We start from the raw sequence: 27,561 nt of genomic DNA on the forward strand, positions 1-27,561 counted from the left end.
CACCAGCAGAATAGCGAGCGCAGCTCTGGAGTATAATACAGGATAAGTAATGTAATGTATGTACACAGTGACTGCACCAGCAGAATAGCGAGCGCAGCTCTGGAGTATAATACAGGATAAGTAATGTAATGTATGTACACAGTGACTGCACCAGCAGAATAGCGAGCGCAGCTCTGGAGTATAATACAGGATAAGTAATGTAATGTATGTACACAGTGACTGCACCAGCAGAATAGCGAGCGCAGCTCTGGAGTATAATACAGGATAAGTAATGTAATGTATGTACACAGTGACTGCACCAGCAGAATAGCGAGCGCAGCTCTGGAGTATAATACAGGATTAGTGCGAGTATATAGTGTTTTAAATGAGCATCTTCATACACGATGTGTACATAGTTGAAACACAATAAGATTATTCCCTAACATCCAGTATGCCTTGGCTATCCCATACAGAATACGCGCTGTATATACAGTACACATCTTATACACAATACAATGTAACATTCCAGGCGTCACGTGACCGCTGCGCTTAGGGAAGGGAGCAGGGACCGGGATAATCACGTGACGCGAGTGACGTCAGATCGGGAGAGACAGGAAGTGGGAGAGCGAGAGTCAGAGCCCTCCTTGTCCAGAGAACAGAGCGGAGCCGCGGCTGGAGCAGGGTGAGGAGAGCCGGGGCAGGGCTGCAGGGTGGGGGCCGGGGTGTCTGCTGTGGTCCGGGTCCTCTCCTCTCACCTCCCCCTGTATGGGTTTGTCAGCCATCCTGTCACCATATTCATCACATCCCCCTCCACCTCCTGCACTGCTGGTGTATCCTCCTATTGTAGTGTGTGTGTGTGTGTGGGGGGGGGGGTATATATACATTGTATATATATTGTATATCCATATTACTAGTATATCCCTCTCCTTACATTGTGTCCTATACCCCTCCCCCAATATCTATATGTCCCAGTTCTATACTCCTCCTCCTCCTCCTCCTCCTATAGGCTCTGCCATACTTTACCTATCTCTTACATCTCACTTTCCTGTCTTGGCTTCCTTCACCCTCTTTCTGTCCTTATTACACCCCAGTCAGTGACTACGGGACTATGGGGAGCCTTAAAGGGCATGTTCATACAGATTCTGGTGTTGGCATTCACATGGGGAAAAAAAAATCAGCGCTGCTGCCGTGGTGGTCGGCCATACACCCCCTGATCAATGTATTACCCATGTCAGACCCCCGAGGCTCCGCATTGATTTCTGTCACTGGTTCAATGGCAAAAATCTGCTGTGTGACCCTTCCCCTAAGGCTGAGGCCCCACGTTGCAGACTTTACAGTGTTTTTTTGAGCCAAAGCCAGGAGTGGATTGAGCAGAAGGGAGACGTCTCCGAGATTCCTGGATATTTCCTATTCCTTATGTAGTTATTACTGGGTTTGGCTTAAAAAATGCACCAAAATCTGCAACAAAACAGCAGCTTTTCCGCTACTTGTGGCCTCAGCCTGAAATGGTTTTCCAAGACTCCTAGGATTGCTCATCAATGGAAGACTTGGGGCACCAAAGCTGATTTAGGGCCATAGCGCTCATGTGAGTGCTGCCATCCCTTCATTACACACCGGCTGCAGCGCCATCCTTTGTGTAGTGGCTGTGCTTGATATTGCAGTTTAGTTCCATACTCTTGGATGGGACTGAGCGTTGAAAGAACTACATGATTGGTAGACGTGGTGTCAGAGACTGCTGCACTGATCTGATGTTGAGGATCTGGCTTAAGTCCGGGCCATCAGTATAAACATCCTGCAGTTCCCCGTTAAGGTGTCCGTTACATGACCGGTGTCGGTATATCTGCTACTTTTTTGGTTTTGTTCCTATTGTCCATTGTACTGGTTAGTTTGAGTCCATGACTGGTTTGACGAACTCCAAGATTTTATTGTCCTGACTGGGATCAAAGGCGAAGTCCCCGGACGGCCATCCCTATAGGTGCAGACATACTGTATATACTGGGGGAGACCGGTCAGCTGACTGCACTGGAGGAATATTGCGGTGTTGATCTAGAACACTCTGCACATCAATCCCTCAGCAGTAACAAAATTTATCTGTTTTTGGTGAATCTACCCCTTCCTCTTTACATCCAGGTGCAGTCCGAAATTTGTACCAAAATGTTCCAATGTATGTGAAAAGGACTGTAGAAACCCTATTGACCTACATGGGATGCAAATTAAGGCAGAGGGTCTGCAGGAAATCTGAGACATGTAAACATTCCCTTTAAGGGCTTCAGCTTCCGGATGTAGATGAGTTTCCATTCACTGACTTTAAGCAGAGATCTTGACAATGGTGAAGAAATGATGTATGGGGAACGACTGAAAGTAGCAGAACGTTTCATATTGGGGGCTTCATCTCGGCGGCCCTGTTCTTCTTCTACACAGGTTGTCTATATATAAGATTCCTAGAATGAAGTTGTCAGACCCCCATAGCTGTACCTGTAGCACCAGGTTGGGACATGGCCCTGTGTAGAAGAGCCGAAGGGCCACAGAGCTCAGTTGCATTCCTATGGGCCGGAGCACCTGTAATGGCGGCTGCACTGGGTCCTGTCACGTCCCCGGTCAGTGCTATTTAGGAAGGCCGTGTTGTTTGTGCACTGAGTGTCTGCATTTTGGGGTGCTGTATTCTATACCATAGGTAAGGTGCGCATCCTACCTAATGCAAGAAGAGGTAAAAGTGCAGGACGCTGTTCAACTAAAAACCCCTCTAAGGGCTGCAATTGCCAATAGTAACACATCAGATTGTGTCTAGAGTTTTCCACTCTGGTGGAAATCAGGGTCCCCGCCATGTCGCCCCTCTATTCCTGAAGAGTCTCTTGCATTGGTGACTTGTCTTTAGATTACCTTGGCTGAATCTTGCAAGACTGAGGAGCTTGTTTGCTGTAAGCTCCTGCAATGTCACCAGACGTCGATGATTGTGAGGGCGCAGTCTGACGTAGCGATCATTGGTGGTCCTATTGCTACATTAGAGTGGAGCCAAGGTAAAAGCACATCAGTGAAGCAAAGGATCCTGGGAACGGAGGGGCAACTTGGTGATAACTTTCTGTTCTTAACTCCCCCCCCCTAAAAGTAAAGCCTCACTGTAGACAACTCATTATATAGGATATTATCACTATTGCAGGGTATGGTCAGATCTCCAACGATCACAAGGGGGTCCAAAAGGGTCATTTTTACGCTCAACCACCGCCCTGACTGAAGTAAGTGTGCAGAGCTGAGCATGCTTATTAGTATACCTGTTCCTTTGGATCAGAACCTCATCAATTACAAACTTATCCCTTATCTTATATTGTGCATAGGTCACAATATAGGTCACCTTGAAGTTACGGCATCGGCGCAGATATCTGGCAGCTCTTTCACACCTCACCTGCTGTCCCTGCATTCTGGCTTTATTCACACTAATGCAAGTACTTCCTTACACGTGTGGTATCCTCGGCCATGGGGTTAGAAATTCCTGCCTTCCACCCCGCCATATACCCTGATTTTACTGGCTCCTTGCTGGTTATTGTCCTCATTGCAGTCTGCATACAGTGCCGCGTCCTGGGAGTGACTGTGTATTAATAAGGAGGTGACGCAGCAGCCGGGGATGTGTATGGAGCAGGGATCTGATAAGCAGGAACAGAGCACGTCTGTATTCGGGAGGTCAGGGAATGTGGAAGTGTCCCCTGCGCGGGGTGTGACAGATCACTATTTCCTGGTTTCACGTTCCATACCGTGTACAGACCTGTCCCTGTGTTATTCTGAGGCGTGTGCACTTCTTGCAACATCTTGCCTAGAATGTGAAGGGTTAAGATCACGTTTACGGTGGTCTGCGGAGCATAGTTATAGGGGGAAAAAAGTGCTGATCCCATAAAGTTGGAGCGAGCCCAGGATCCTGAGTCATTTTTGCATTACTTGGCAGGTTACGGCTGTGTGCGCTAGCAACATCATGAAGGACATATTTGTAGACAGGCGGTGTGTGAGACTTTGCGGGAACATCACGCGCACACGACTCCTCACAGATATAACGTTCCACATTACGTCTTATCCCTGAGATAAACCTTCAATGTATATTAAGTTTCTGGTCACATCCGAGCGCCGTTGTGAAGCGAATGTAGCAGATATGGGGCAAGGTGCTGCAGTGCACACAATGGCGGTGAGTGCTCCCTAATACAGCGTGCCCCGCAATGTGCCCCATTGGTAGCCACAATGCCCCACTATTACTAGTCACAATGCCACCCGCTGTCTGACACAACTTCTCACCTATCGCCGGACTGTCCCCCCCTATTTCAGCCGCAGCGCCTCCCTATTTCCAGAGTCAATGTCCATCCGCTGTCAGTCGATGCGCCCCCATTTACCCCAGTGTAGGCCACGATGCCCCTCTTGTCAGTCAGTCACTGTCCCTGACTGAGGGACATCCTAAAGGGAATAGTTGCCAAATTTTTGGAGACAAACCTTGCAAATTTGGATAACACTGATCATGTTTTGCAGTTGCACCAAATGGGTATTGTCATGGTGTTCCCAGGGGCAGCCCCCACTCTTCAGGACGGTATGGAGAGCCACTTTGTAGGATTAATCTGAATTGCCGCCATGTTCTCATACATTTTGCCTGTAAGGGATGTTGGATGGTTATGATTTGTACAGGACGTGGGGTGATCATCTGCTGATATGTTGACCACTCCATATAGTACAGGGTCCCCAGTGAATGACATAGGGATTTAAAGGACACCACGAAGGAGAACCACTGCACCCCTTATGCCCTGCACGAGGCATAGCACATCCGTTTTGTCCCTTTAATACAGCGATTAAGCGGAGTGGCAGCCACTGTACCAGTCCTATACAGTCCTATAACCTCGCAGGACTGGATCGTCCAGTTACGTCTCCTTCCCTGCTCTGGGTGTAGAGGGTAATAATTACTATAGGACGATATAACGTAGTAGTGACGGTAGCGCTGCGGACGCCGGAGTCTCCCCCGCCACCTCTGAGCTCATCAGCAATGCAGTAAATAAATGGCTTTTATTGAAGAGCACCCGGGGACGTGTAATGGTGACCGGCGTAATCTTCTGACAGCATCTGCTCTTATTGTGCCTGTCATAAATCTATCCCTGTCCATATGTATCCTGCCAGCAGTGAGGGGCGGCCATGCAGGAAGCGCAGCGTACAAGAGGCGCTCAATACTTATACATTATATATACCAGTTCATCAGGTCCGTAACCTGCGCTCGGCGGTCTGATCGATCACAAATGGTGCAAAGGAAAAGTGGAACAGTTTAAAGGGGTCGGCGCCAGAACTTTTTCCTTAGCATAGACCAAGTGAGGGCTTGACAGGCATCCGCTGTTCGGGGTCTGATGCTCTATTACGATGATTATAGTGTAAGTCCTGTCCTGCTTCTTGGGAGCAGAACAGAAATCAATGGAAGACGGGTGACACTCTGATGTCCTTCAATGGATTCCGTCTCCCTCGGGGTAAACACTTGTCTTTTGCATGTAGCCTTACAGTCCTGGACGAGTATGTCTTCCTTCTATATGTCCAAGACTGTCTGCAGCGTATTATATGTTCTAACAATACCTATGATATAACACCCTCGCAGTGGGTATCCCTACCATGACGCCATGCCATGTGGATTGACTTATACAGAAACTCTCATCCAAGGGTTGGGGTTCTTGCAGCAGGCCACAAGGGGTTAAGTGGTTGGTCCCATCGGACGAGCTGCCCCGTGACGCGCTGTGGCCGCTTGTTGATGTGTCATGATTCTTCTTTATCTACCACTTTGTTCTAGAGTGAGACATGCGGGTCGCGGGCAGGGGTCCAGCACTTGGCACAAGTCCTCTGCCATATCTGTGTCATCGCCGTTGCTTGGTGAGAGACGGCGAACAGACTGCCATTAGAAGAGAGGGTGGTAAGCATGCCGCGGCGGTGATAATGCTGGAGGACTCCAAGTACCAGAGCGATGGAGTGTGAACAGGGCATGTAACACTAGCCCCCAGCCTCCAAGACCTCTACAGGCCCGTATACAATGCGACTATTGTCCTGACTACAATCGCCGTAATAATAACTGAGCGAGCGGGAAAACCAGCCATGAGTGCAAGAAAAACATTGACAAAATGAATTCTGCGTGGTCGGAAGTTTACAGTTCTGCTTGTTAAAGGGATTGTATGAGGTTAGCTAAACATGGCCGAAGCATCGCCGGCCGTGTCTTGTATTGCAGTTCAGTTTCATTCAGTTACATAGCAAAGCTGCAATACCATACACCGCCCACTGATGACGATGGCGCTGTTTCTGACTAGTATGTCGTGCAATGTGCTTATTGAATTGGTCATCCGTCGCTCAGGTTTCCTATTGCTGGTCGTACAGATGACATTATTGCTGACTGTAAGTATGACACTGGATTCTAACAGAAGCAGAGGAGGAGAATTTTTGTAATGTTGCCTCAGTTGCAGTACCAGGCACAGTCTGTGGTCAGGGGTGGCGCTGTTTTTAGAGTACTCTCATACGCCTCCATTAACAGCCATCATTGTTGTATGCTTAGCTGATGTGATGTCTCATCTACTATGGGGAAAGTTTATATTGTGGCATTGCTGCCATCGTTCCAGTGTGGAGAAGCTGCAAATCTGGATGCATGTAGAGAATCCTCTTTGATCTAAACATCAAAGATTGCCAGCGGCCGACACTTTGTAGGACATGAGCGAGTTGTTCTGCTGATGTGTTTGGTTGGATTGTTTAGTCTGGATACAACTGTAACAAACCCTCAGCATATTACATCTGTATTGTATTCCAAGCTCTGGAGATTACACCTCGGCATGCTGGGAGTTGTAGTTCCACGATGGTTCCAGATCACCAGCAGGTTGACTTGCGACTATCCTCAGCTCTCTCTAGAAGGCGGCTTGTGTTTTATGTTTACTGTCCCTTTAACTAGCCGGCGTCCTCCCCCCATCTTGCCTTCTCTCCTTTGTGATGTGGTAATGATCTCCTGACTCCGCTTTTATCTTCCAGATGTGGAAAGCTGCAGCAGGACATTCTCTTTCCATCTCTGCCGACGATGGAGACGACTGGGAGACAGATCCAGATTTTGTGGTGAGTCCAGCCCTGAGTCACTGCCGCTCGGATCCGTTCCTCTCTTCTGTAAGATCCTTCCGGTTCTGGATGAATAAAGCTCAGGCTTCGGCTTTCTCATAGACTTTAATTCGTCTCCTCTGCTTGCTGTCAATGACTGAGAACACTTCTGGTTCCATTCAGAGTCCTGGTCTCTGTAGAGAAGAGGAGACAATTGTATACAGTCTGGACAATGCTCTGTGAGCTCAACATGCTGGACTCCAGACTGATATATAGTTGAAAGCAGGACTAGTTATATACTAGTTTGCTACAATGTATCAATCTGGAGTCCGGTCTATTGAGCTCACAGAGCACTGTCTATACTCTATACAACTGTCTCTTCTTACCATAGTTGACAGAAGGGCTTGCTATGTACTAATTTACTGCTAAGAAGAAACCAGTCTAGACAGTGCTCTGTGAGCTCAATAGACTGGACTCCAGACTGATACATTGTAACAAAGTAGTATATAACTAGTCCTGTCCTCTGCTTCATAAAGCAGGCAGTTGTATCCAGTTTGAACCGTGCTCTGTGAGCTCAACAGCCCAGACTGATACATTGTAGCAAGCTACAAGAGAGATGTATCGGCTGTAGATAATCCTCTGTGAGCTCAACGGTCCAGACTGAGACATTGTAACAAATTACCAGCTAGGTTTCTGCAGCTGCTACTGATGTGTCCAGTCTAGACAATGCTCTGTGAGGTTCGGTTCACGCCTGCACACAGGTCTCCATCATGGACCTGAATGATAAAGAACCAAACTGCTAAAACATCAGTTACCCGCTGACTCCAACTATAATGGGGTTTGTAGTTTCCAACATTTTTATGCTCAAACCAGCGCAGAGTAAAGTCTTCCATTCAGGACTTTTTCTGCTGATTTTTGGTTTCTTCGGCGGAGTCTCCGGCACAGATGTGAACGCAGCCTAAGGCACAATACACTACATTGGCAGCTTTATTTCTTTAAGAGATTTTACAGGATAAATTAAAAACTCACAAGGGAAGGGTTAAAACTATAACTGGAATGATCCTCTCCTACCCCGGGTCTCCGTTTTTATGGCCCATTCCCTCTGATCTACGGATTGCCCGGGCCTGGAGTGCAGGATATCATTGCAGCCAATCTCTGGCCTCAGTCGGCTCCCATGACCCTCTGCAATTCGAAGCCAGGCAGTCTATGGACTGGTTGGAACAGAGGATGGGGTAGCGGAGTATCACTTCTCTTAGACATTTACCCCACCTCTGGACCCCAATGAGATTATTCTGGAAATCCCTTTAATAATACTGCAGAAAACTATCAGAGAGCGCCGTGCACAGGCTGCTGAATTATTCATCTCACAGAGCATTGTCTAGACTGGATACATCAGCAGTAGCTGCACAAATCTCTGAGCTACAATGTCTCTGTCTGCAGTCCAGGTTGTTTAGCTCACAGAGCACGGGCTAGATCACAGGTCTCAAACTCAGCCGACCAGTGGGCCGCACGTTTTCTTTTCTCTTTTTGTGCTCCATGGACACCTACGACACAGCAGGTAGAGAGCGGGAAAAGGAGAGGTAAGTATGCCGTGAGCTTGCGGAATGAAGGTTTGCAGCCTACAAGCTCATGAAGCTTTAGAACCGGGTCGGGGTTCTTTTATCCCAGTTTTAGCGATATCTGAAGGCTGCATGTGGCCCTTGTGTTTGAGACTTCTGGTCTAGACGGATACAACTATGGCCCCTGGTATATTTGAAATTTATTCCAGAAGTGCAAGCCATTGAGCTCACAGAGCATTGTCTACACTGGATACAGTTGTCTCCACTTCTTAGCTAAGGGCAGGACTGACACATATATACAGGGTCACAGTCTCTGAATATAACCAGAGTCACTGACAGCAAGCGGAGATCTTGGAAATGGTGAGGAACAGATTTGTTGGACTCGCAGCAGCCCCTTCCTCAGCTGGCTTCAGAGATCAGGGTCAGAACCATAGCGCTGTTTTCTCTGTATTGGCCGTGTCAGGTTACTGCAGCTCAGCCCATACTCATGCTCCTCAATCTGATGTCAATGACCTATCATAACCTGATCAATATCTGAGAATAAAAGAGTTTTTGGGGTTCACAATCTGATCTTTTCCAGTATTCTGTTTTATACTCCAGTCACCTCCAGAGCTGCGTTAAGATTTTTGGCTGATTGGGAACATGTAATACATCTTTTCCATTTTTTTTTTAACAGAATGACCTCAGTGAGAAGGAACAGAGATGGGGAGCAAAAACCGTGGAAGGATCTGGGCACCAGGAGCACATCAAGTAAGTAATTCACCGAGCGCCTATTCCCCATTCATTACACAATGACAGTAATTACAGTACACGATAGCGCCCGATCCCGCTCGTGTGAGGAGCTGACAATTTGCCACCAATGTAATAATTAGCCTGCGCTGTTTTTTGTGGTCACACACCTGGTGCCCACAATACTATCAGGTCTCCCTGGCAGAAATTGTATGTTGTCACATATTCGCCTATACAGCGAGTAGAAGGATGCCGGAGCGGCTTTGTGACTTCCCAGTTTACGATCATTGCATGAAACCCATTCAGATAAATGCACAAGCCTGCAATCCCCAGCCCTGCCAAGTCTCTTACAGCAAGTGATGCTCTTGGCGCAGTTGCCTAATGGACATCAATATACCCTTAAAGGAGTTCTTTCACCATCTCCACCAATGCAATGTTTTTTCGTCTTTCAATAGGCTCCGCTCCACTGATTCCAGCACAGTTGGAATTTTTTCTCTAGCCCCCACCATTCCCGAGCAATCGATAGTCATTTTGGTGCCGGATATGCTAACTAGACTCTCTAATGGCAAGTGGGTGGTGTCAGGCAGGAGCCTGTAAGGGGGTGTTACAAGGTCTGCCTCTGATTGGAGTTCTGAGTGAGTTGTGTCCGCAGGTATCGAGCTCCTTTCCTGCTCTTTCATGACAACACCCACGTGACCTTAGGGAGTCTAGTTAGGATGGGATGAAAATGAACTTGACTGATTGCTCAGGAACAGTGGGGGCTAGAGAGAAAATTTTAACTGTGCTAGAATCAGTGGAGGGGCGACAATTCAGTAATGACTAGAACTGGAGTGGGTGAAGGATTCTCTTTAAATATCATATTCACAGACTTGGTCACATTCCCCTCCGCCAGGGCTCTGTATAGCAATCCTCTGTTCCCTGCAAGGTGACTAATAGGGGTGCCTTTGTTTCCTTGTCACCAGGTATTTTGCAATATTTCTCACCTTTTTCTTCTATGTCTTTCTTATAGCATCCATGCATTAAGAGAAAACGTCTCCCAAGAGCACCAGTCCCTGAAGCAGCAAGAGCTGAATGAGGGGCCCAAAGCCTCTCACGGTTATGGAGGAAAGTTTGGCGTGGAGCAGGACCGCATGGACAAGGTGAATGAGCGTATCTATCACAAACTCCTTTATAATGACGCTATGCAGAGCAAGAACACATTGTTCATTATGGGGCACTTACTGTCCTATTAGTCAGGATGGCTCTGGCTATGTGAATTCTTAAGACTTCAGAGCTGAAATCTTCCAGCATTCCAATAGCTTGACCTGATGATAGGCACAAGACTGACACAAGACTCTGTACAGTCATCTGAGACTGTCTCACTACAATCAAGGAGCTCAGCAAAGCTTTTAAGACTGTGTCTGTTAGCATCTTACTGACTGTTTCCAATAACGCTATAACCATTCAGTAAGTCGGGATATCTGGTAATCCAGTGTCTTTCAGGTGCTTGATATTAACTTGCAGGGTCTGGGTGTTGTGGCAACTGGATCTGGGGGTTATGGGATCGTTCCATGTCTGAGTGACATGATCGGACCAGCCCCGCTTCCTGGGTCGCTCTGCCCCCTCCCTCCTCTCCTGTTTGCCTATAGCCATCGCCCATAGCCTAGGAAGGGGGCAGAACTAACTAGAGGGGCCACCATTTAACCTATTGATCGTTGCCTCTGGATATAATCAATGAGACTTCCCTCTATTATTAGAGTTCCTAAAGGACGTGGGGTAACTCCTGTGCTAAAGATGGAATAGGGCCACAGTGCTTTACATTTAGTGCCAACTGCTCCCGCACACATGGAGACCTCACACGGCCGCAGCCGTGACGTTATGAAAAAATAATGGCTGCAAAATATGGGGGGAAAAAATGAGTTGGGCATCAAGGCCCAAATCGAACAGGACTGCTGGTTATTAAAGGGTTAAAATATATTTCTCCTAATAAATCAGAAGTTTGGTATTGTAGTGTGCAAGGAGTGAAGGGTTAATGTGATAATGGGCCCCGTGCAGCGTCAGTCCTTTCCCTTCCGCGGGCTCCGCTCAGTGTATCTGGGCCCGGCTTGGCTGGGCTGTGACAGGCAGATTGCAGGGCCCCGCTCGCAGAGCTGATCTCATGTGCCAGGAAACGGACTCTAAATGAGACGACTGTTTTAAAGGAGCTATTGAAGCGGCTGCCAGCTGATTCACAGCTTCATCGCTCAGAGGACGGCCTGTGTGCAGGGAACGGGAAGTGGTGGGCGGAATAATCTCCGACTCTGGAGTTTGGCACGCAGAATGGACACTTTCCTGCTCCATGGGCCAGTCCAGCCAGGTCACTGGATATACTGGTGTGACACTACAATGAGCACTGACCAGACGTTTCTGTATTCTAGAGTGCTGTGGGACATGAATACCAGGCTAAACTCTCCAAGCATTGCTCGCAGTCCGATTCAGTCAAGGGCTTCGGAGGGAAATTTGGTGTTCAGACAGATCGTGTGGATCAGGTAAGACTTCCTTGTAGTATACGCTGTATGATTGTGCTTATGTACCACCATGTTGCGGTGTGTTCCCTGTTCAGGCCTCGTATGTACACTACATTCAGCATATATACACTGACGTATAGTCCCAACGTATCATACTGTGTGCCATATGGATTCATGCATCGCCCCTGTGGCCTACTGTGACTATACTATAACTATACTGCCATATACCACCTGAATGTATGCTAAAGGTCACTCCCTTCACATGCTTACCAACAATAAAGTAGCCAAGATGGCTACTTTTACCAAAGCCACGTAACCTTCCTGCAAACTTTGCATATATAAATAGTAAAAAGAGGTTAGCGCTATGTCTGGCCATTATATGACTCGCATTTAGCAGTTTTCCGCTCTCCAGTCTCTATTTCTCAGTTCTCCTTGATCTGGTAGCTGGAGTAGCTGCTGCCATATGCTGCACACAAAAAGTAGAGTCAATCCAGTATCAGCAGGATCATGCAGGACATTATAGAGAAGTACTGACCTATATTGATATATTGGGGTAAGATAGAAACTTTAGCTGCAGTATCACGCCTCTGCTGCTCTCTCTATGCTCCCTCTATTAAGTCTGGGCGAATATGACCCAAATAAACATCATGATTAATTGAACAATTTACCTCAATTACGATTACACTTGCACGCCCCCTATTTATATACCTTACCATTGAATTATGGTTGCTCAGTGATCCTGTATAGATGCATTAATACTTCTAACATGATGAGTTAAAGGGCGTGCGCCATTAGGATAGCGCTACATACAAGAACCACGGAGCCATGGCGTTCTGTATAGCCGGAGGTCCCCTTTAACATGTCTCCATTCATGTTGATTCCTCATTGTACAATATATTTGCCGCTGCTGCCTGTTCAGTGTCTTTTCTGCATAGTCTGGATTTTCAGTAACTACACACGACCTCTAACCTCTGGTTGTCTTCTACAGTCGGCTATGAGCTTCGAATACCAAGGAAAGACTGAGAAGCACGCATCCCAGAAAGGTAGGCGGCCGCCTGCAGATCTGACGTGTGGGCTGGTACCTTTATCTTCTTGTATGGTATATTTATTTAGTGTCTCATCTCACAGTAAGGCTCCATGCACATGGCTATTTGTTTAGGGGCTAGCACACTGACCCATTGTATTCTATGGCCCCATATATATGACCATACATTATCACAGGTCCTGGCAAAACTCAGGGACGTCCGTATTGTGGCCCCTGGCTCAAATTATGAAATGAGTCCATGGAGGGCACGGACAGCACACGGGGTTCATCCATGTGTCCGCCATGATGTTTTCTCATGGATCCATAGATGTACGTGATCATGTGTGTGTAGCCTAAGGGAAAAATCTCCCAGCACCACCTGCTTGTTCAGTGTCTGCATAGCAATCGCAATACATACAGACACTGTGCACTAATATAATGTAGACAAACTAAATGCACCCCCCCAAACCTCCTGAATTATAGAATCTTCTACCTTAGTTTACAAAATACCTTATCGAATATGACATTAGGAAATGTCCTCTATTAGCAGGGTAGAGAGTGGCTTCTGAAAAGTCTCTCATTTTGGAGGACCAACATGTCAGTTCATTATACAGAAAGCCCTTGGATTTCCAATAGGAATTGTGTAATGCTGTATTCTTCCTGCGGGGGTGCTGCAGAGAAAATGCACACTTGCTGCTATGTTCCCAGCAGTAAGGCCTATTATGTAGATTCCAGCCCTTTAGGGGTAGGGTTTTTCTTTTAGGAAAAGATGAAGCCTGTAAAATTTGTTGAGCCGTCCAGACCAGAGCGGATCTGACGCTCCATAACTTCACATGTCAAGCAGACGGTTCTTCCTAGACGGTTCTTCCTGTGGCCTGGTCTATTCTGTAGAAGGTTACGACCGCTCACATTACATTATTCCGGCATAGTCGTAGAGTTTTACTGTAGACTCCAGAGCCGTACACAATACTGCAATACTATCATCTCCTTCCAGATTACTCCAGTGGCTTCGGGGGCAAATACGGAGTTCAAGCCGACCGTGTGGACAAGAGCGCCGTCGGCTTCGACTACAAGGGCAAAACGGAGAAACATGAATCCCAGAAAGGTTTGTGTCACAATCAGCAATGTGACTTGTGATGTGTCCTGCAGCCAAGGAGCGGAGACCTCGCTGACGCCGGGGGCAAATGTCATCACGAGATAACACTGAACGGATCTGAAGCCATCGCTCCGAGGGAAGGCCAAAGAACAATGACATCTCCTTGGGTCTCGGCCATAGACATGGACGCCCTGCACCAACAAATATATTTGGTTTCTTTGATTTTTATGTGATTATTCTTGAGCTGCAGTAATAGACACGGCCCAAGAACAAGTATTAACCTCTTGTATTCATGCCTTCTCTCGTTGCAGATTATACTGCTGGCTTTGGTGGAAAATTTGGCGTCCAATCAGACCGCGTGGATAAGAGCGCCGTAGGATTCGATTACCAAGGAAAGACCGAAAAACACGAGTCCCAAAAAGGTTTGTATGTCGTCGCATCTCAACAGGGCAGATTTTCCCGTTTTGCCCCATGAATGGGTATGCAGGAGGCGGAGCTTCTGTAGCCATTAAATGGGGCGGTCCTTGGAACGGGGTGTGGCTTGAAAGATTTTCATGTCATATTCTCCCTGGAACCTGTGCAAGGTCTGTGCCGTTTGTCCCAGTTTTTTTTGCACCTTTTCCCTAGTAAATCTCCATCAATGTGTTTTAAATTCGTAGATTACTCCAGAGGTTTTGGCGGTAAATATGGCGTCGATAAGGACAACGTGGACAAGAGCGCTGTGGGGTACGAGTATCAAGGCAAGACGGAGAAGCACGAGTCCCAGAAAGGTTCCGTATTATTACAACTTCTCTCTTTACGTCCATGGCCGCTCAGTGTGACCCGGAGGGGTTCGGCCGTGTCTGTATCCTGCAGGCGCTGGGCGATACAGCGGATACAGGCTGAGGGTGTCAGATGAGCAGCGGATACATGTATATAGCTCGGATACATATGACGTGTGATAGAGTGAAAAGAATCCAAAATTATCTCCTAACTAGACGACTAACGTTTCATCTTCTCCAGATCTGATGCTTTGGGTTACTGTGATATTTCTAGGTGATTCTCAGCTAATGGTGGCAGCGTACAGGTAGGTCTGTATATCCCAGACTCTATCCAGGATGGTTCACACTGGAATCACACATGCACATTTGTATTATGTAGATTTTTTAATTTTTTAACCATTTTTTTAGGATTTATTTTTTGGCGTTTTTTTTTTTTTTTTTTTTTTTTAAATATTTTTTTACTTTTTTTATGCAGACTTCTTTGATGACTTATTTTATTTTTTTATCAGATTTTTTTTTTTTTAGATATTTTTGAATTCCTGATTTTTACCTTTTGGGTTTTTTTAAATTTTTTTAAAAAATTTATTTTTGTATATTAGTGAAATAAGCTGCAATACCAAGCACAGCCACTATACAATGTATGGCGCTATGCTTAAGTAGTGAAGATGCTGCAACATTTAGTGTTTTTTTTTTTTGTTGTTGTTGGATATTTCCACTTGGACCTATCTGACGTGCTGCCACCATTGGCCCCTATGATTGTCGGGGACTGTAGCTGGTTTGCAGGGTGTCTGCTGCCTGTTCCTTCACTGTTTATGGACCAGTCCTATGTAACATTCCTGTGTGCTGCATGGAGGGGACCGTTGATCTGATCCTATTCCCCACCCCTTTACCCGTGACCCTCTTTACATCATGTGACAACCTTGTTTTAATTGTCTTGTATGATGGGGGGTTTAATCCTCTAGCCCACATAAGCCTGGTAAGTCGGAGCTGTGTATACTGAGCCTCTATGATAATGGCCCACCCTGTATACTGTATATATTATGCTATTGTGCATATGTATAGCGGTACATCCTAATATTGCAGGATATAAATATTCTGATTTAAGCCTGTACGTCCTTCATCCACTCCATTAAGGGGATATATTTTGTATAGTCAGTGATTCTCTAAGACTTAGAGTAAGAACGAGACCATTTGCAGACCACTAAAATACTGAAAACCGCTTTTTAATACCTATCTTCTGTGCTGAGATGTGATCCGCTAAAGTTCCAGGCCTAATGCCTAAGGCTGCACCACTGAGGCACTGCAGGTTTCCTCTAAGTTAGCTGCAGTGTTGCAACAAATACATCAATTTTGCACTATACCTACTATTACGTAAGAAGATAGATCATTGCAACTGATGGAAATCGGAGGTAGACTTTGTTATCCACAGAATCTCTCAGTAGTGCAGCCTCAGGACTTGGGTCTTGAATGTCAAATCATCATATCTCAGTATAGCTGGAAGAGATTAAACACTGGTGGGCCAAACAATGTGAGAATAGTTTTAATATCTCACTTCTATGCTGCATTATGATAATTTGAAGTTAGAGGTCCAAGGACTGAGTCTGCACTACTGATAGATATTGATGTTTCCCTCAGACTTCAGGCTGGTGTAGCGGTTTACTATCCAATGTAGTAGTGGTTACATGAGGACAATGATGACTATGTACGGTATGCAACATTGAAGCTTATTTTGAGGAATCCTGCTGCGTCTCAGTGGTGCAGCCTCAGGCCTTGGGCCTCTAACTGCAAACTATCATATCTCGGCATAGAAGTGAGATATTAAAAAACGGTTTTCACATTTTTGGTCTGTGTTAAAGGGTCTTTCTTTAAAGGCATACAGACAATTGAGAAGATCAGTTTCCATTTATCAGGCTTACACCCCCTCCCCCTGCCCTCCCCCTTATATAACGTCACTTGCTCCTCTGGGTACTAAGCAGCAGACGTCAGTAACTCATAACCTGTTCATTGTGCATGGAGTGTGTCTCATTCCCGTTTAATGGCACGTGGATTTCTGTGTGCGTAGACTATGTGAAAGGGTTTGGAGGAAAGTTTGGTGTACAGACAGACAGACAAGACAAGTGTGCGCTGGGCTGGGATCACCAAGAGAAACTTCAGCTCCACGAATCCCAAAAAGGTATTCTGCGCTCCTCCACTCCTTGTTACATGTGGTCCGTGTGCTCCTCTGTCCTTTTACTGTCTAATTTTCACCTCTACCCATGTGTCTCCTCCTCTCTATAACCTGTACTACTCCGCTGTGGGATGTGGGCGCCTCACACTAATGGCTAGGGATGGACACAGGATACTATAGAGCCCAGGACACATGTTATATAGATTGCACAGATTGATATAAAATATACACAAAACAGCGCCACTCATGGTCATGGCTGCGTCTGGTATTGCAGATCAGCCACATTCGCTGCAATACCAAACCCTATCCATGTGCAAGAGTGAACCTTTCATTTAAGGGACAGTCCCTTACAGCCTATTAGAGGGATATAGCAGTCATAGACAGGGGTCTGAGATAAGCGGCAGTTACCCTGGAGGGTCCGCTGGTCTCCATACGTTACATAGATGTCACATTTCGAATCGTTAACTTGTTGCATTGAAACTGACTATTTGCTATCCCTATGGTCAGCTGGCTGGTGCATTAGGCTATGACCGCATGGGACAGGTATTCTGCAGGCTGGTGAATTGTTATTTATGGCCTATCTTTAGGATAGATGGGGGCGCCCTTGCAAATATCCAGCTGCTTGAGGCCACTTCTGTGCTCTGTATAGTTTCCTAAAAATTTGCAGAACTTGTCATTATACCGTAATGACCCTTCATTGACATCAAGCCCTTTAATTCAGCCGCTCACACACTGATGAATGGGAACGGAACATAGGTTACATCCTTTTTAGGTTTTGGAAGGAGGTGAAGACTGTGATTGTGGTAAGTGTTCTTCTTAAAGCCGTAGTGTAAAAATAGTGGTTACCTGCAGTCGCCACTAGGGGGAGCTAAGCTGTCCGGAATGCAGCGAGCTCCCCCTAGTGGCGGCTTCAGGCAGCCAGAAATGTAATGTGTAAAGGGAGCTCTGACACCTGTAATGTTATATTTTATGAAATTAAAGGGGTTTTCCAGGATTATGAATTGATGACCTATCCTTAGGACAGGTCGTCAATTAAAGATCAGCTGTGGCCCGATCCCCGGGCCCCTGGCCAATCAGCTGTTTAAAGGGGCTGCAGCGTTCAGGTGGGCGCTGAAGCCTCTTCAGTACTTACAAGGTACAGTGCTATACATTGTGTATTGGCTGTGCTTGGTATTACAGCTCAGCCTCATTCATTTGGATGGAACTGAGCTGCTGCCTATCAATTATTAAGCCTGGAAAACCCCTCTAATCCACACAACACACAGCAGGAGAGATTCAGGGGAGTGCGGCAATGATGTTCCTATTGACTATACTCCTCCCATCATTGTCAGCAGTATACAACGGTCATGTACTGGGACAGGAGTGTTATTGTTCTGGCTGTGACTGATTCCTTCACCCGTCTTTTTAGATTATTCCAAGGGGTTTGGTGGAAAATATGGAGTGCAGAAGGATCGGATGGACAAGGTAAGTCCCAACATAAATGACATTGATATGTAAATATCTGGGGTAAGCGGTGCCCTCTGCTGGCCGGAGCTGTAATGGAGACTTACAGGCATTGGCAGCTCAGAGATCAAACGACCGATCACGTCTATAACAGTTCATGAATCAGATGCGTATGGCGGTATTGATGACATTCGTTTGATGTCTATTTTCAGGGTGCTGTGTCCTTCGAGGATGTGGAAAAGGTGGCTCCAAGTTATCAGAGAACGCGGCCGGTGGAAGTCGGTGAGTAGTGACTATTGTAGCCAACATGTCCGAGCCTGTGACATGATCTGAAAGGCCTCGACCGATCTCTGCAGAGGGATGGGTGACATCATTTCCACCAGACATATTTACATGGCAGCAGAAGGAATAGTAGACTATACCAGAGCCGGCGTGGAAGGGATAGTAGACGATGCCAGAGCTGGCGCAGAAGGGATAGTAGACGATGCCAGAGCTGGCGTAGAAGGGATAGTAGACAATGCCAGAGGTGGCATAGAAGGGATAGCAGACGATGCCAGAGCTGGCACAGAAGGGATAGCAGACGATGCCAGACCTGGCACAGAAGGGATAGTAGACGATGCCAGAGCTGGCACAGAAGGGATAGTAGACAATGCCAGAGCTGGCGTAGAAGGGATAGTAGACGATGCCAGAACTGGCGTAGAAGGGATAGTAGACAATGCCAGAGGTGGCATAGAAGGGATAGCAGACGATGCCAGAGCTGGCGTAGAAGGGATAGTAGACGATGCCAGAGCTGGCACAGAAGGGATAGTAGACGATGCCAGAGCTGGCGTAGAAGGGATAGTAGACGATGCCAGAGCCGGTGTGGAAGGGATAGTAGACGCTGCCAGAGCCGACATAGAAGGAATAGTAGACGCTACCAGATTCGGCATAGAAGGGATAGTAGACGCTGCCATGGCTGTCATAGAAGGGATAGTAGATGCTGCCAGAGCTGGCATAGGAGGGATAGTAGACGATGCCAGAGCCGACGTGTAAGGGATAGTAGACGCTGCCAGAGCCGACGTGGAAGGGATAGTAGACGATGCCCGAGCCGACGTGGAAGGGATAGTAGACGATGCCAGAGCAGACGAGGAAGGGATAGTAGACGATGCCAGAGTCGTCGTAGAAGGAATAGTAGATGCTGCCAGAGCCGGCATGGAAGGGATAGTAGACGATGCCAGAGCTGGCATAGAAGGGATAGTAGACGATTCTAGAGCCGACGTGGAAGGGATAGTAGATGATGCCAGAGCCGACGTGGAAGGGATAGTAGATGATGCCAGAGCAGACGAGGAAGGGATAGTAGACGATGCCAGAGTCGTCGTAGAAGGAATAGTAGATGCTGCCAGAGCCGGCATGGAAGGGATAGTAGACGATGCCAGAGCTGGCATAGAAGGGATAGTAGATGATGCCAGAGCCAGCGTGTAAGGGATAGTAGATGCTGCCAGAGCCAGCGTGTAAGGGATAGTAGACGCTGCCAGAGCCGATGTAGAAGGAATAGTAGACGCCTCCAGAGCCGGCATGGAAGGAATAGTAGACTCTGCCAGAGTCGTCTTAGAAGGAATAATAGATGCTGCCAGAGTTGTCGTAGAAGGGATAGTAGAGGCTGCCATAGCTGGCATAGAATGAATGAGACTGAACCTCAGCGTGTCCATGTGTCCAATAGATGTGATATCCTTTTCTGAGAGGAAGAAATCTGCCACAAACTCCTTAAGTGTGATGTCTGGTGGTGTAACTGTAGGGTTAACCCACATATATGTTTTGTCTGGTTATTTTGCCCCAGAGGGTAACAAGGCCAGCAGTATACGGGCAAACTTCGAAAACCTGGCCAAAGACAAGGAGCTGGAAGACAAGAAGAAGGCAGAGATGGAGAGAGCCCAGAGGATGGAGCGGGAGAAACAGGAGCAGGAGCAGGCGCGCAGGAAGCTGCAGGTCAGTGACCGGGACCATCACAATGTCTGCTCTTTCATCCAACACAGGGGTAGGGAACGTACGGCTCTCCAGCTGTTGCAAAACTACAACTCCCAGCATGCATACTTGCTCTGCTGTTCTGGAAACTCCCATGGAAGTGAATGGAGCATGCTGGGAGTTGTAGTTTCACAGCAGCTGGAGAGCCAAAGGTTCCCTACCCCTGATCCAACACCTCACTAGTGATCAGGTTTCCAGGGATTCAAATTGGGATATCACTCTCAGCTTGAAGGTCCCTCAGCACTAAAGCGATGGTGAAGTGCTGCCGTGCACACATGCTTGTAAATAAGACGTCGCCATCATCTCCAGGAGCCAGGGAGCGGTACATATAGGTGCATAGGGCTGTACAAGGGTATATTCTTTGCAGCCCTCTGGATATGTTTAATAAGTCAAGCTGCCTATACACTTACAATAGTTGTGCAGCCAACAGCTATTCCTCCCGTCTCCCCCATAGACTTGCACACATGATCAGCTGAATGTACATGTGTATCAAATGGGGAGAGGGTCCCAAGCAGCTCCAATAGATGGTTATTCAGGTACGGAGTCCCCACTACTCGCTAAAATAAAGGGGCAGAAGTGTTCAGCTATGTACTCTGCTACTTTGGCTGTGCTCGGCAAGCGGTATATGGACTCTATAGAGTCTGTACAATGTCCAGGTGCAATCGATAAGACTTGTGTAGATCTGCCCCATCTCTTGTTCCATAGTTTTTAGTACTCAGGGGGTCTCAGGACTTGGACCCCACCAGTCAGCATTCTTACTGCCATGCTAGGAGATGCATAACATTCATTCTAATTTTATATCTGCACTTACTGTATTAAGGAGCAAGAAGCAGCCAAACCTGCCTCTCCTCCTGCGTCCCCAAGACCCCGACTAGTGTCTGAAGAAGCCCCAGCGAGCCCCGTGTATGAGGTGAGACTCTGAGAGCCCAGTAACCCACATGAACAACTATACGGGAGCCTGACTCTCCCTCTGCTTCACGTAGGATGCATCTTCAGTGTATGAGAAGGAGCCGGAGAGAAGCCCGATTGTACCCGAGAACGTGTACGAGGAGCACGCCGACTACCAGGAGGCCGTGAGCCACAAAGCCGAAACCCCAGTCACGGAGGCTGTTTATGAATCCGCAGATTACCAAGATGGTAAGGAATGGTGGATAGGAAGGAAACGGGGCCTGCAAGTTCCCCTTTGTGTGCGTAGTGGTGTGCATGCGTGGCCATTCACTTCTCCGGAGATGGTATCATCATCGGCTCGACAGTCACATAGGGGTGAATGGAGCACATAGGGGAACTTTTGAGCTCTGTTCTTATGATCCGTGGCAGGAGGGGTCTGTGGGTAGAGAATAAGTGTCTATAGTGGAGCAAGCCCTTTAAGGCCAAGTTCCACACTATGGCAACTTCAAGTAGCTTATATTCTGCCCACCGGTTGGCACACAAATTTGCAGACTGGTTTAGATCACGTGATTGCCCCAACAATCATCCAGATAGTGGCACTGTAGTAGGTCATGATATCATGCAGGGGGTATGGGGAGGGCTCAGGGCTGTACCCCCTCTATGCATCATGGGTGCAGCAGTCTGTTGTGGGTATAACGCTACTGTCAATACCATCAGAAAACCCTTTCAATAGTCTTAAAAATTCATATTGTACCTCCCAATTCCTGCCCGGGGTACACGTGTCTGCCTCTCATCCCCCTCTTTAGTATATTTGGGGTTCATGTATTGTTCTGCAGTCCCCTGCCGCTGAGGTCATGTGACTGTTCTTTCCTTCTTCCATCTAGTTGACAACACATATGCAGACTACGAAGGTGACCTGGGCATCACCGCCATTGCTTTGTATGACTATCAGGCCGGTAAGTGCCGCGTCTTCTATCATTGTACGTTTTTTAAGTGATCGGAGCTTTATTTTTGACGTCTCCTTTGTCTCTCCTAGCTGGCGATGATGAGATCTCCTTTGACCCAGACGACTTGATCACGAATATCGAGATGATTGACGATGGCTGGTGGCGGGGGATGTGTAAGGAACGTTATGGGCTATTCCCTGCGAATTATGTGGAGTTGCGGCAGTAGAACCAGCCCCCATTCTTCCCTATGAGAGGGGACCCTGCGTCACAGTCCTGGGCTGAGTTTGGCGAGCGGTGGCGCGGCGCTGTCCTGCACGCTCCTCTCTGAGATGATGAATTTTGCCATAAGTACCTGAGCTGGATTCTTACACTACAAATCATTGTATCTGTCTTCTTCCTGATCTCCTGGAGAGGGCGCTGTCTTCTGCCCACCACATAGATTTCCTTTCTCTCTAGTTATAAGGCTTATAATGTGCAGTTCTCCGCTGCGGGCGGGCAAAGTGTGTCGTATAGGCTGTTAACCCTTTTGCTGCCAGGTGTGCCTTCACTTCATCAGAAGTTAGACCAAGGCTGAATAACGAGCGGTCTCTTCCCTGCTGCACCATCGGGTGGCGTCATAGACGATGGTGGTTCTGTATTATCCCGCTGACTTGTATGGGAAGCCATCTTGATTTTAATTCCCGTTTTTAACCTCCCTTCAAGTCAAACCCCCCCAGGTCTTGTGCCATATGTGTCTCCATCCATGGTTGGCGCTCACAGTCATGTGATCTGGTCCGGCCATGTTTGCTGCTCACACCGTTATGTAATCTAGTCCAGGCATGGTCGCTGTACACACAGTCATGTGATCCGGTCCGGCCTTGGTTGCTGCTCACACTGTCATGTGATTCGGGCTCCTTTTAAAGAGGGACTCGGTAGCAGAGGTCATGTTTTTGCAGTTTCCTGTCATGTCCCGTCGATCAGTCCGGTTCCTCCAGTATTACCATTACGGCAGACCGCAGAGCGACCTCAGGCCGAGGTGTATTAAAACTGTGAGCCTATTGCTTTAAGAAAACCTCCAGTAAGGATCAGATAATGGTTTTATTTGCTTCGATTTTTTTGCAAAGTGGCGCTTCTCTCATAAGGAAGCAGACTCTCTCTGTTACACCCCCTCCTCCTCCACTGATGATTGTTACAGGGTTCCTGGATCCCTCCATATAATATAAACGTGGACAGAAATGACTCCCGCCCGCGTCTGGTGACAATTTGCAGAAACAGCACCCCTTTTGTCCCCAGGTTATATCTGGTATTGCAGCTCTTAAATGGTGCTGAGCTGCAATACCAGACCCAGCCACAGAGGCGCTGTTGCCTTTTATTCTAATCTTTACAAGTCCTGTAAGATTTCCCAGGTGTCCCATGAACCCCGTTTTCTGTCCTGGTGGGGGGGTTTCACTGCTGTGTATATCACAGCCCTGGGATTTCCTCTCTCATTGATTTCCCTCTTTGATTATTGAGGAATTTGGACCAATTATTTGGGGTCTTGCAGTGGACATGGGGGGGGGTCTCTAGGCCCTCAGTGGGGTGTAACACAGGGCGGTGGGGTTTTTTATTTTAGTCTTTTCTTTTATCTGTATTTTGCATACAGCATTCATTATCGATCAATGATTTTGTAAATGAAGCTTCAATAAAGTTTTTTTTTGTTTTTTTTCTTCTTCAAACATCTCTTTTTTTTTTTTATATATGTGGCACCCTGTGGCCCTATTTTAGGGAAATTTACAGTAGGTGTTTTTTTTTATTTTTTTACACCACCTATGTGAAAGAGAAGCCTTAGGGCTAGTTCACACGTGAACTGCCCACGCGAGCCGCGTCTCTCTCTTGTCAAAACCCGCCCGCCGCGACCATCGCGGTCGCGGCTTTCACCTCCGCTGTCGGCTCAAATGAATGAGCCAACATGGAGGGTGCTGCAGCCGGGTGGAAGCCGTGCGGCGCAGCCCGCGCGGCTTCCGCCTGAAGAAAGAGCATGTCGCTTCTTTTCTCCGCTAGCAGCAGCCCGCCGCTAGCGGAGAAAAGAAGCCCGGCGGTCTCCATAGACCACCATTATAAGGGGAGGTTTTGGACACGAAATCCGCTGTCAAAAACCTCCCCTTATACTCACGTGTGAACTAGCCCTTAAGGTGCAGCAGATTTATTACAGAGGGAACCATTTTTTTGGTGCATGTTTGGGGTGACAGGGAGCAGAACGGGGCCCAGCAGTCAGGACATGCGACATTTTGATATATGGCCACCATATTTGCAATCTTGGCAGGTGATACAAGGTGAGATGATAGTGATAAACCTTCATTATATATATATATTGTCTCTACCGTATATATCTATGGAGACGTTTCGGTCAGTAAACCTGTGGTCAGGCTGGGAGACATATCCATGATGTGGACAGTCATACGTGGAGCCAATACCCTCCATAGTCTAGGACAGGGATCAGCAACCTTCATATTCCAGCTGTTGTGATACTACAACTCCCAGCATGCTCCATTCACTTCCATGGGTATTCCAAGAACAGGAGAGCAAGTATGCATGCTGGGAGTTGTAGTGTTACAACAGCTGGAGAGCCGAAGGTTGCCTAACCCTGGGCTAGGAGCTGTAGGGTGACACGGCAAACTTTGGTCTCATAACAGGAATTGCAGCCATAGTCAGAATAATGAGGTCCTATGATGCAGAAACCAAATGTTTTTAAGCAATAGTGAATGATTTTATTGGTGTTTTGCTAAAGAAATTACATGGCCAAAACATGAGCATTGCAAAGCCGCAGCGGTGCAAGATGAGGTCACGTTATATTGCAGTTTTCATTCACTCGTAGGTTGAAGGACTGTGGGGTCAGTGAGCCGAACCAGCGGTGACTACACAGCTCCAATTCCTTCACCAATGGCTGACAGACGCAGTAAAGATCCTCTAATAGTTGGTTTATACCAGGTCGTCTGTCAGAGGTCCAGAACAACGGACGACTATAACAATGGACATTGATGGAGACCAACGGACCCCACTGACTACAATAGGATCTGTCAGGAGTCGTGTATACAGGAGATACGGACACAGATGTGAACATGGTCATGACTACTATGGAAGTGAATCTGTAATAAAAGATTAATCTAATCCATGATATAATATCAGTAATTCTCTAATGTAATGTGCAATCATTGTATTCTGACTCCGGTGACACCATGTGTGTCGTGTAGGATTCTGCCAGAGGGGGCGCTGTAAGCTTCTGGGCCCCAATGTAAAATCTCTATTGGCTCCAGCTTTGTGATATGTAGATAGTGGTCATGTTATGTGTTACAGGGATCTGGGGGGAGGGGTCTATGGTTAAACCCCTGGATTGTGCCATGTGCACAGGTTTATAGGGTTCCCGTGTATTCTGCTGGAGCAGCCACTATAGGGTCTATATACTAGCTGAGGCACCTATAGGTACGGTATAGCATTCATGCTCCTGGATATGGCGGCCCTGGCTTTCACATGTCCGTGTAGGCCTGTATTCACACGTTTTGTTCATAGATTTATTCCAGCGTCAGACTCTGCTCTCTGGTGGTGGAGCATAAAAGTAACGCTGTGCTCGGCCTCTGCGCGGCCCGTCCTGTCACGTGACCTTGTACACATCGGGAGCGGCGCTGAAATGTAGCCGAACACTGATTGGCCGAGCGTCATCCAGTCAGCGCTCTGCTTGTTATTGGCCCGCCCCCTGACTGAACTGCGGAGTCCTGAGGGAGCGGAGACCTGACTGACTGAAAGTATATAACAGTATATAGTGTGCTGAGGTGGGAGAGCTGTGTATACTATAGTCCTGTATATAGTGTGCTGAGGGGAGGGGGCTGTATATATTATGTATAGTCCTGTATATAGTGCGCTGAGACCTGACTGACTGAAAGTATATAACAGTATATAGTGTGCTGAGACCTGACTGACTGAAAGTATATAACAGTATATAGTGTGCTGAGACCTGACTGACTGAAAGTATATAACAGTATATAGTGTGCTGAGGTGGGAGAGCTGTGTATACTATAGTCCTGTATATAGTGCCCTGAGGAGAGCTGTATATACAATGTATAGTCCTGTATATAGTGCCCTGAGGAGAGAGGGCTGTATATACTATGTATAGTCCTGTATATAGTGCCCTGAGGAGAGAGGGCTGTATATACTATGTATAGTCCTGTATATAGTGTGCTGAGGGGAGGGGGCTGTGTATATTATGTATAGTCCTGTATATAGTGCGCTGAGACCTGACTGACTGAAAGTATATAGTTCGCTGAGGTGGGAGGGCTGTATATACTATGTATAGTCCTGTATATAGTGCGCTGAGGAGGGCTGTATATACTATGTATAGTCCTGTATATAGTGCGCTGAGGAGGGCTGTATATACTATGTATAGTCCTGTGTATAGTGCGCTGAGGAGGGCTGTATATACTATGTATAGTCCTGTATATAGTGCGCTGAGGAGAGCTGTATATACTGTGTATAGTCCTGTGTATAGTGCCCTGAGGAGAGCTGTATATAGTGCGCTGAGGAGGGCTGTATATACTATGTATAGTCCTGTGTATAGTGCGCTGAGGTGGGAGGGCTGTATATACTATGTATAGTCCTGTGTATAGTTCGCTGAGGAGGGCTGTATATACTATGTATAGTCCTGTATATAGTGCCCTGAGGAGAGCTGTATATACAATGTATAGTCCTGTGTATAGTTCGCTGAGGTGGGAGGGCTGTATATAGTGCGCTGAGGAGAGCTGTATATACTATGTATAGTCCTGTGTATAGTTCGCTGAGGTGGGAGGGCTGTATATACTATGTATAGTCCTGTATATAGTGCGCTGAGGGAGGGCTGTATATACTATGTATAGTCCTGTATATAGTGCGCTGAGGAGGGCTGTATATACTATGTATAGTCCTGTATATAGTGCGCTGAGGGAGGGCTGTATATACTATGTATAGTCCTGTATATAGTGCGCTGAGGGAGGGCTGTATATACTATGTATAGTCCTGTATATACTGCGCTGAGGAGGGCCGTATATACTATGTATAGTCCTGTATATAGTGCGCTGAGGAGAGCTGTATATACTATGTATAGTCCTGTGTATAGTGCGCTGAGGAGGGCTGTATATACTATGTATAGTCCTGTATATAGTGCGCTGAGGAGAGCTGTATATACTGTGTATAGTCCTGTGTATAGTGCCCTGAGGAGAGCTGTATATAGTGCGCTGAGGAGGGCTGTATATACTATGTATAGTCCTGTGTATAGTGCGCTGAGGTGGGAGGGCTGTATATACTATGTATAGTCCTGTGTATAGTTCGCTGAGGAGGGCTGTATATACTATGTATAGTCCTGTATATAGTGCGCTGAGGAGGGCTGTATATACTATGTATAGTCCTGTGTATAGTTCGCTGAGGTGGGAGG

General features: G+C 47.1%; 1 protein-coding gene across 3 annotated transcripts; it reads left to right on the forward strand.

The window, feature by feature from the left end:
* Window positions 1-576: 576 nt before the first annotated feature.
* CTTN (cortactin) lies at window positions 577-23,826 on the forward strand. 3 transcript variants are annotated; one of them, XM_075281014.1, is made up of 17 exons: window positions 577-661; window positions 6,985-7,065; window positions 9,280-9,353; window positions 10,342-10,471; window positions 11,729-11,839; window positions 12,807-12,861; window positions 13,837-13,947; window positions 14,250-14,360; window positions 14,598-14,708; window positions 16,762-16,872; window positions 18,275-18,330; window positions 18,522-18,591; window positions 20,126-20,274; window positions 21,131-21,220; window positions 21,294-21,447; window positions 22,083-22,154; window positions 22,235-23,826. In XM_075281014.1, the coding sequence occupies exons 2-17, from the start codon at window positions 6,985-6,987 to the stop codon at window positions 22,369-22,371; spliced, it is 1,623 nt and encodes a 540-aa protein (XP_075137115.1). In that variant the 5' UTR covers window positions 577-661; the 3' UTR covers window positions 22,372-23,826. The 3 variants fall into 3 exon arrangements, with proteins under 3 accessions (XP_075137115.1, XP_075137116.1, XP_075137117.1); XM_075281015.1 differs by lacking the exon at window positions 16,762-16,872; XM_075281016.1 differs by lacking the exons at window positions 13,837-13,947; window positions 14,250-14,360.
* The last annotated feature ends 3,735 nt before the right edge of the window (window positions 23,827-27,561 follow it).

Source organism: Leptodactylus fuscus, chromosome 7, assembly GCF_031893055.1.
Source record: "Leptodactylus fuscus isolate aLepFus1 chromosome 7, aLepFus1.hap2, whole genome shotgun sequence".
In the NCBI taxonomy this organism is placed as follows: Eukaryota; Metazoa; Chordata; class Amphibia; order Anura; family Leptodactylidae; genus Leptodactylus; species Leptodactylus fuscus.

What these genes read in the sequence shown, in the direction of transcription:
- CTTN (XM_075281014.1), top strand. Translation starts at nt 6,985, where the DNA reads ATGTGGAAAGCTGCAGCAGGACATTCTCTTTCCATCTCTGCCGACGAT. An exon ending in AAAACACGAGTCCCAAAAAG is followed by an intron (nt 14,361 to 14,597) that starts GTTTGTATGTCG and finishes TTAAATTCGTAG; the next exon opens with ATTACTCCAGAGGTTTTGGC. An exon ending in ATCCGCAGATTACCAAGATG is followed by an intron (nt 21,448 to 22,082) that starts GTAAGGAATGGT and finishes TCTTCCATCTAG; the next exon opens with TTGACAACACATATGCAGAC.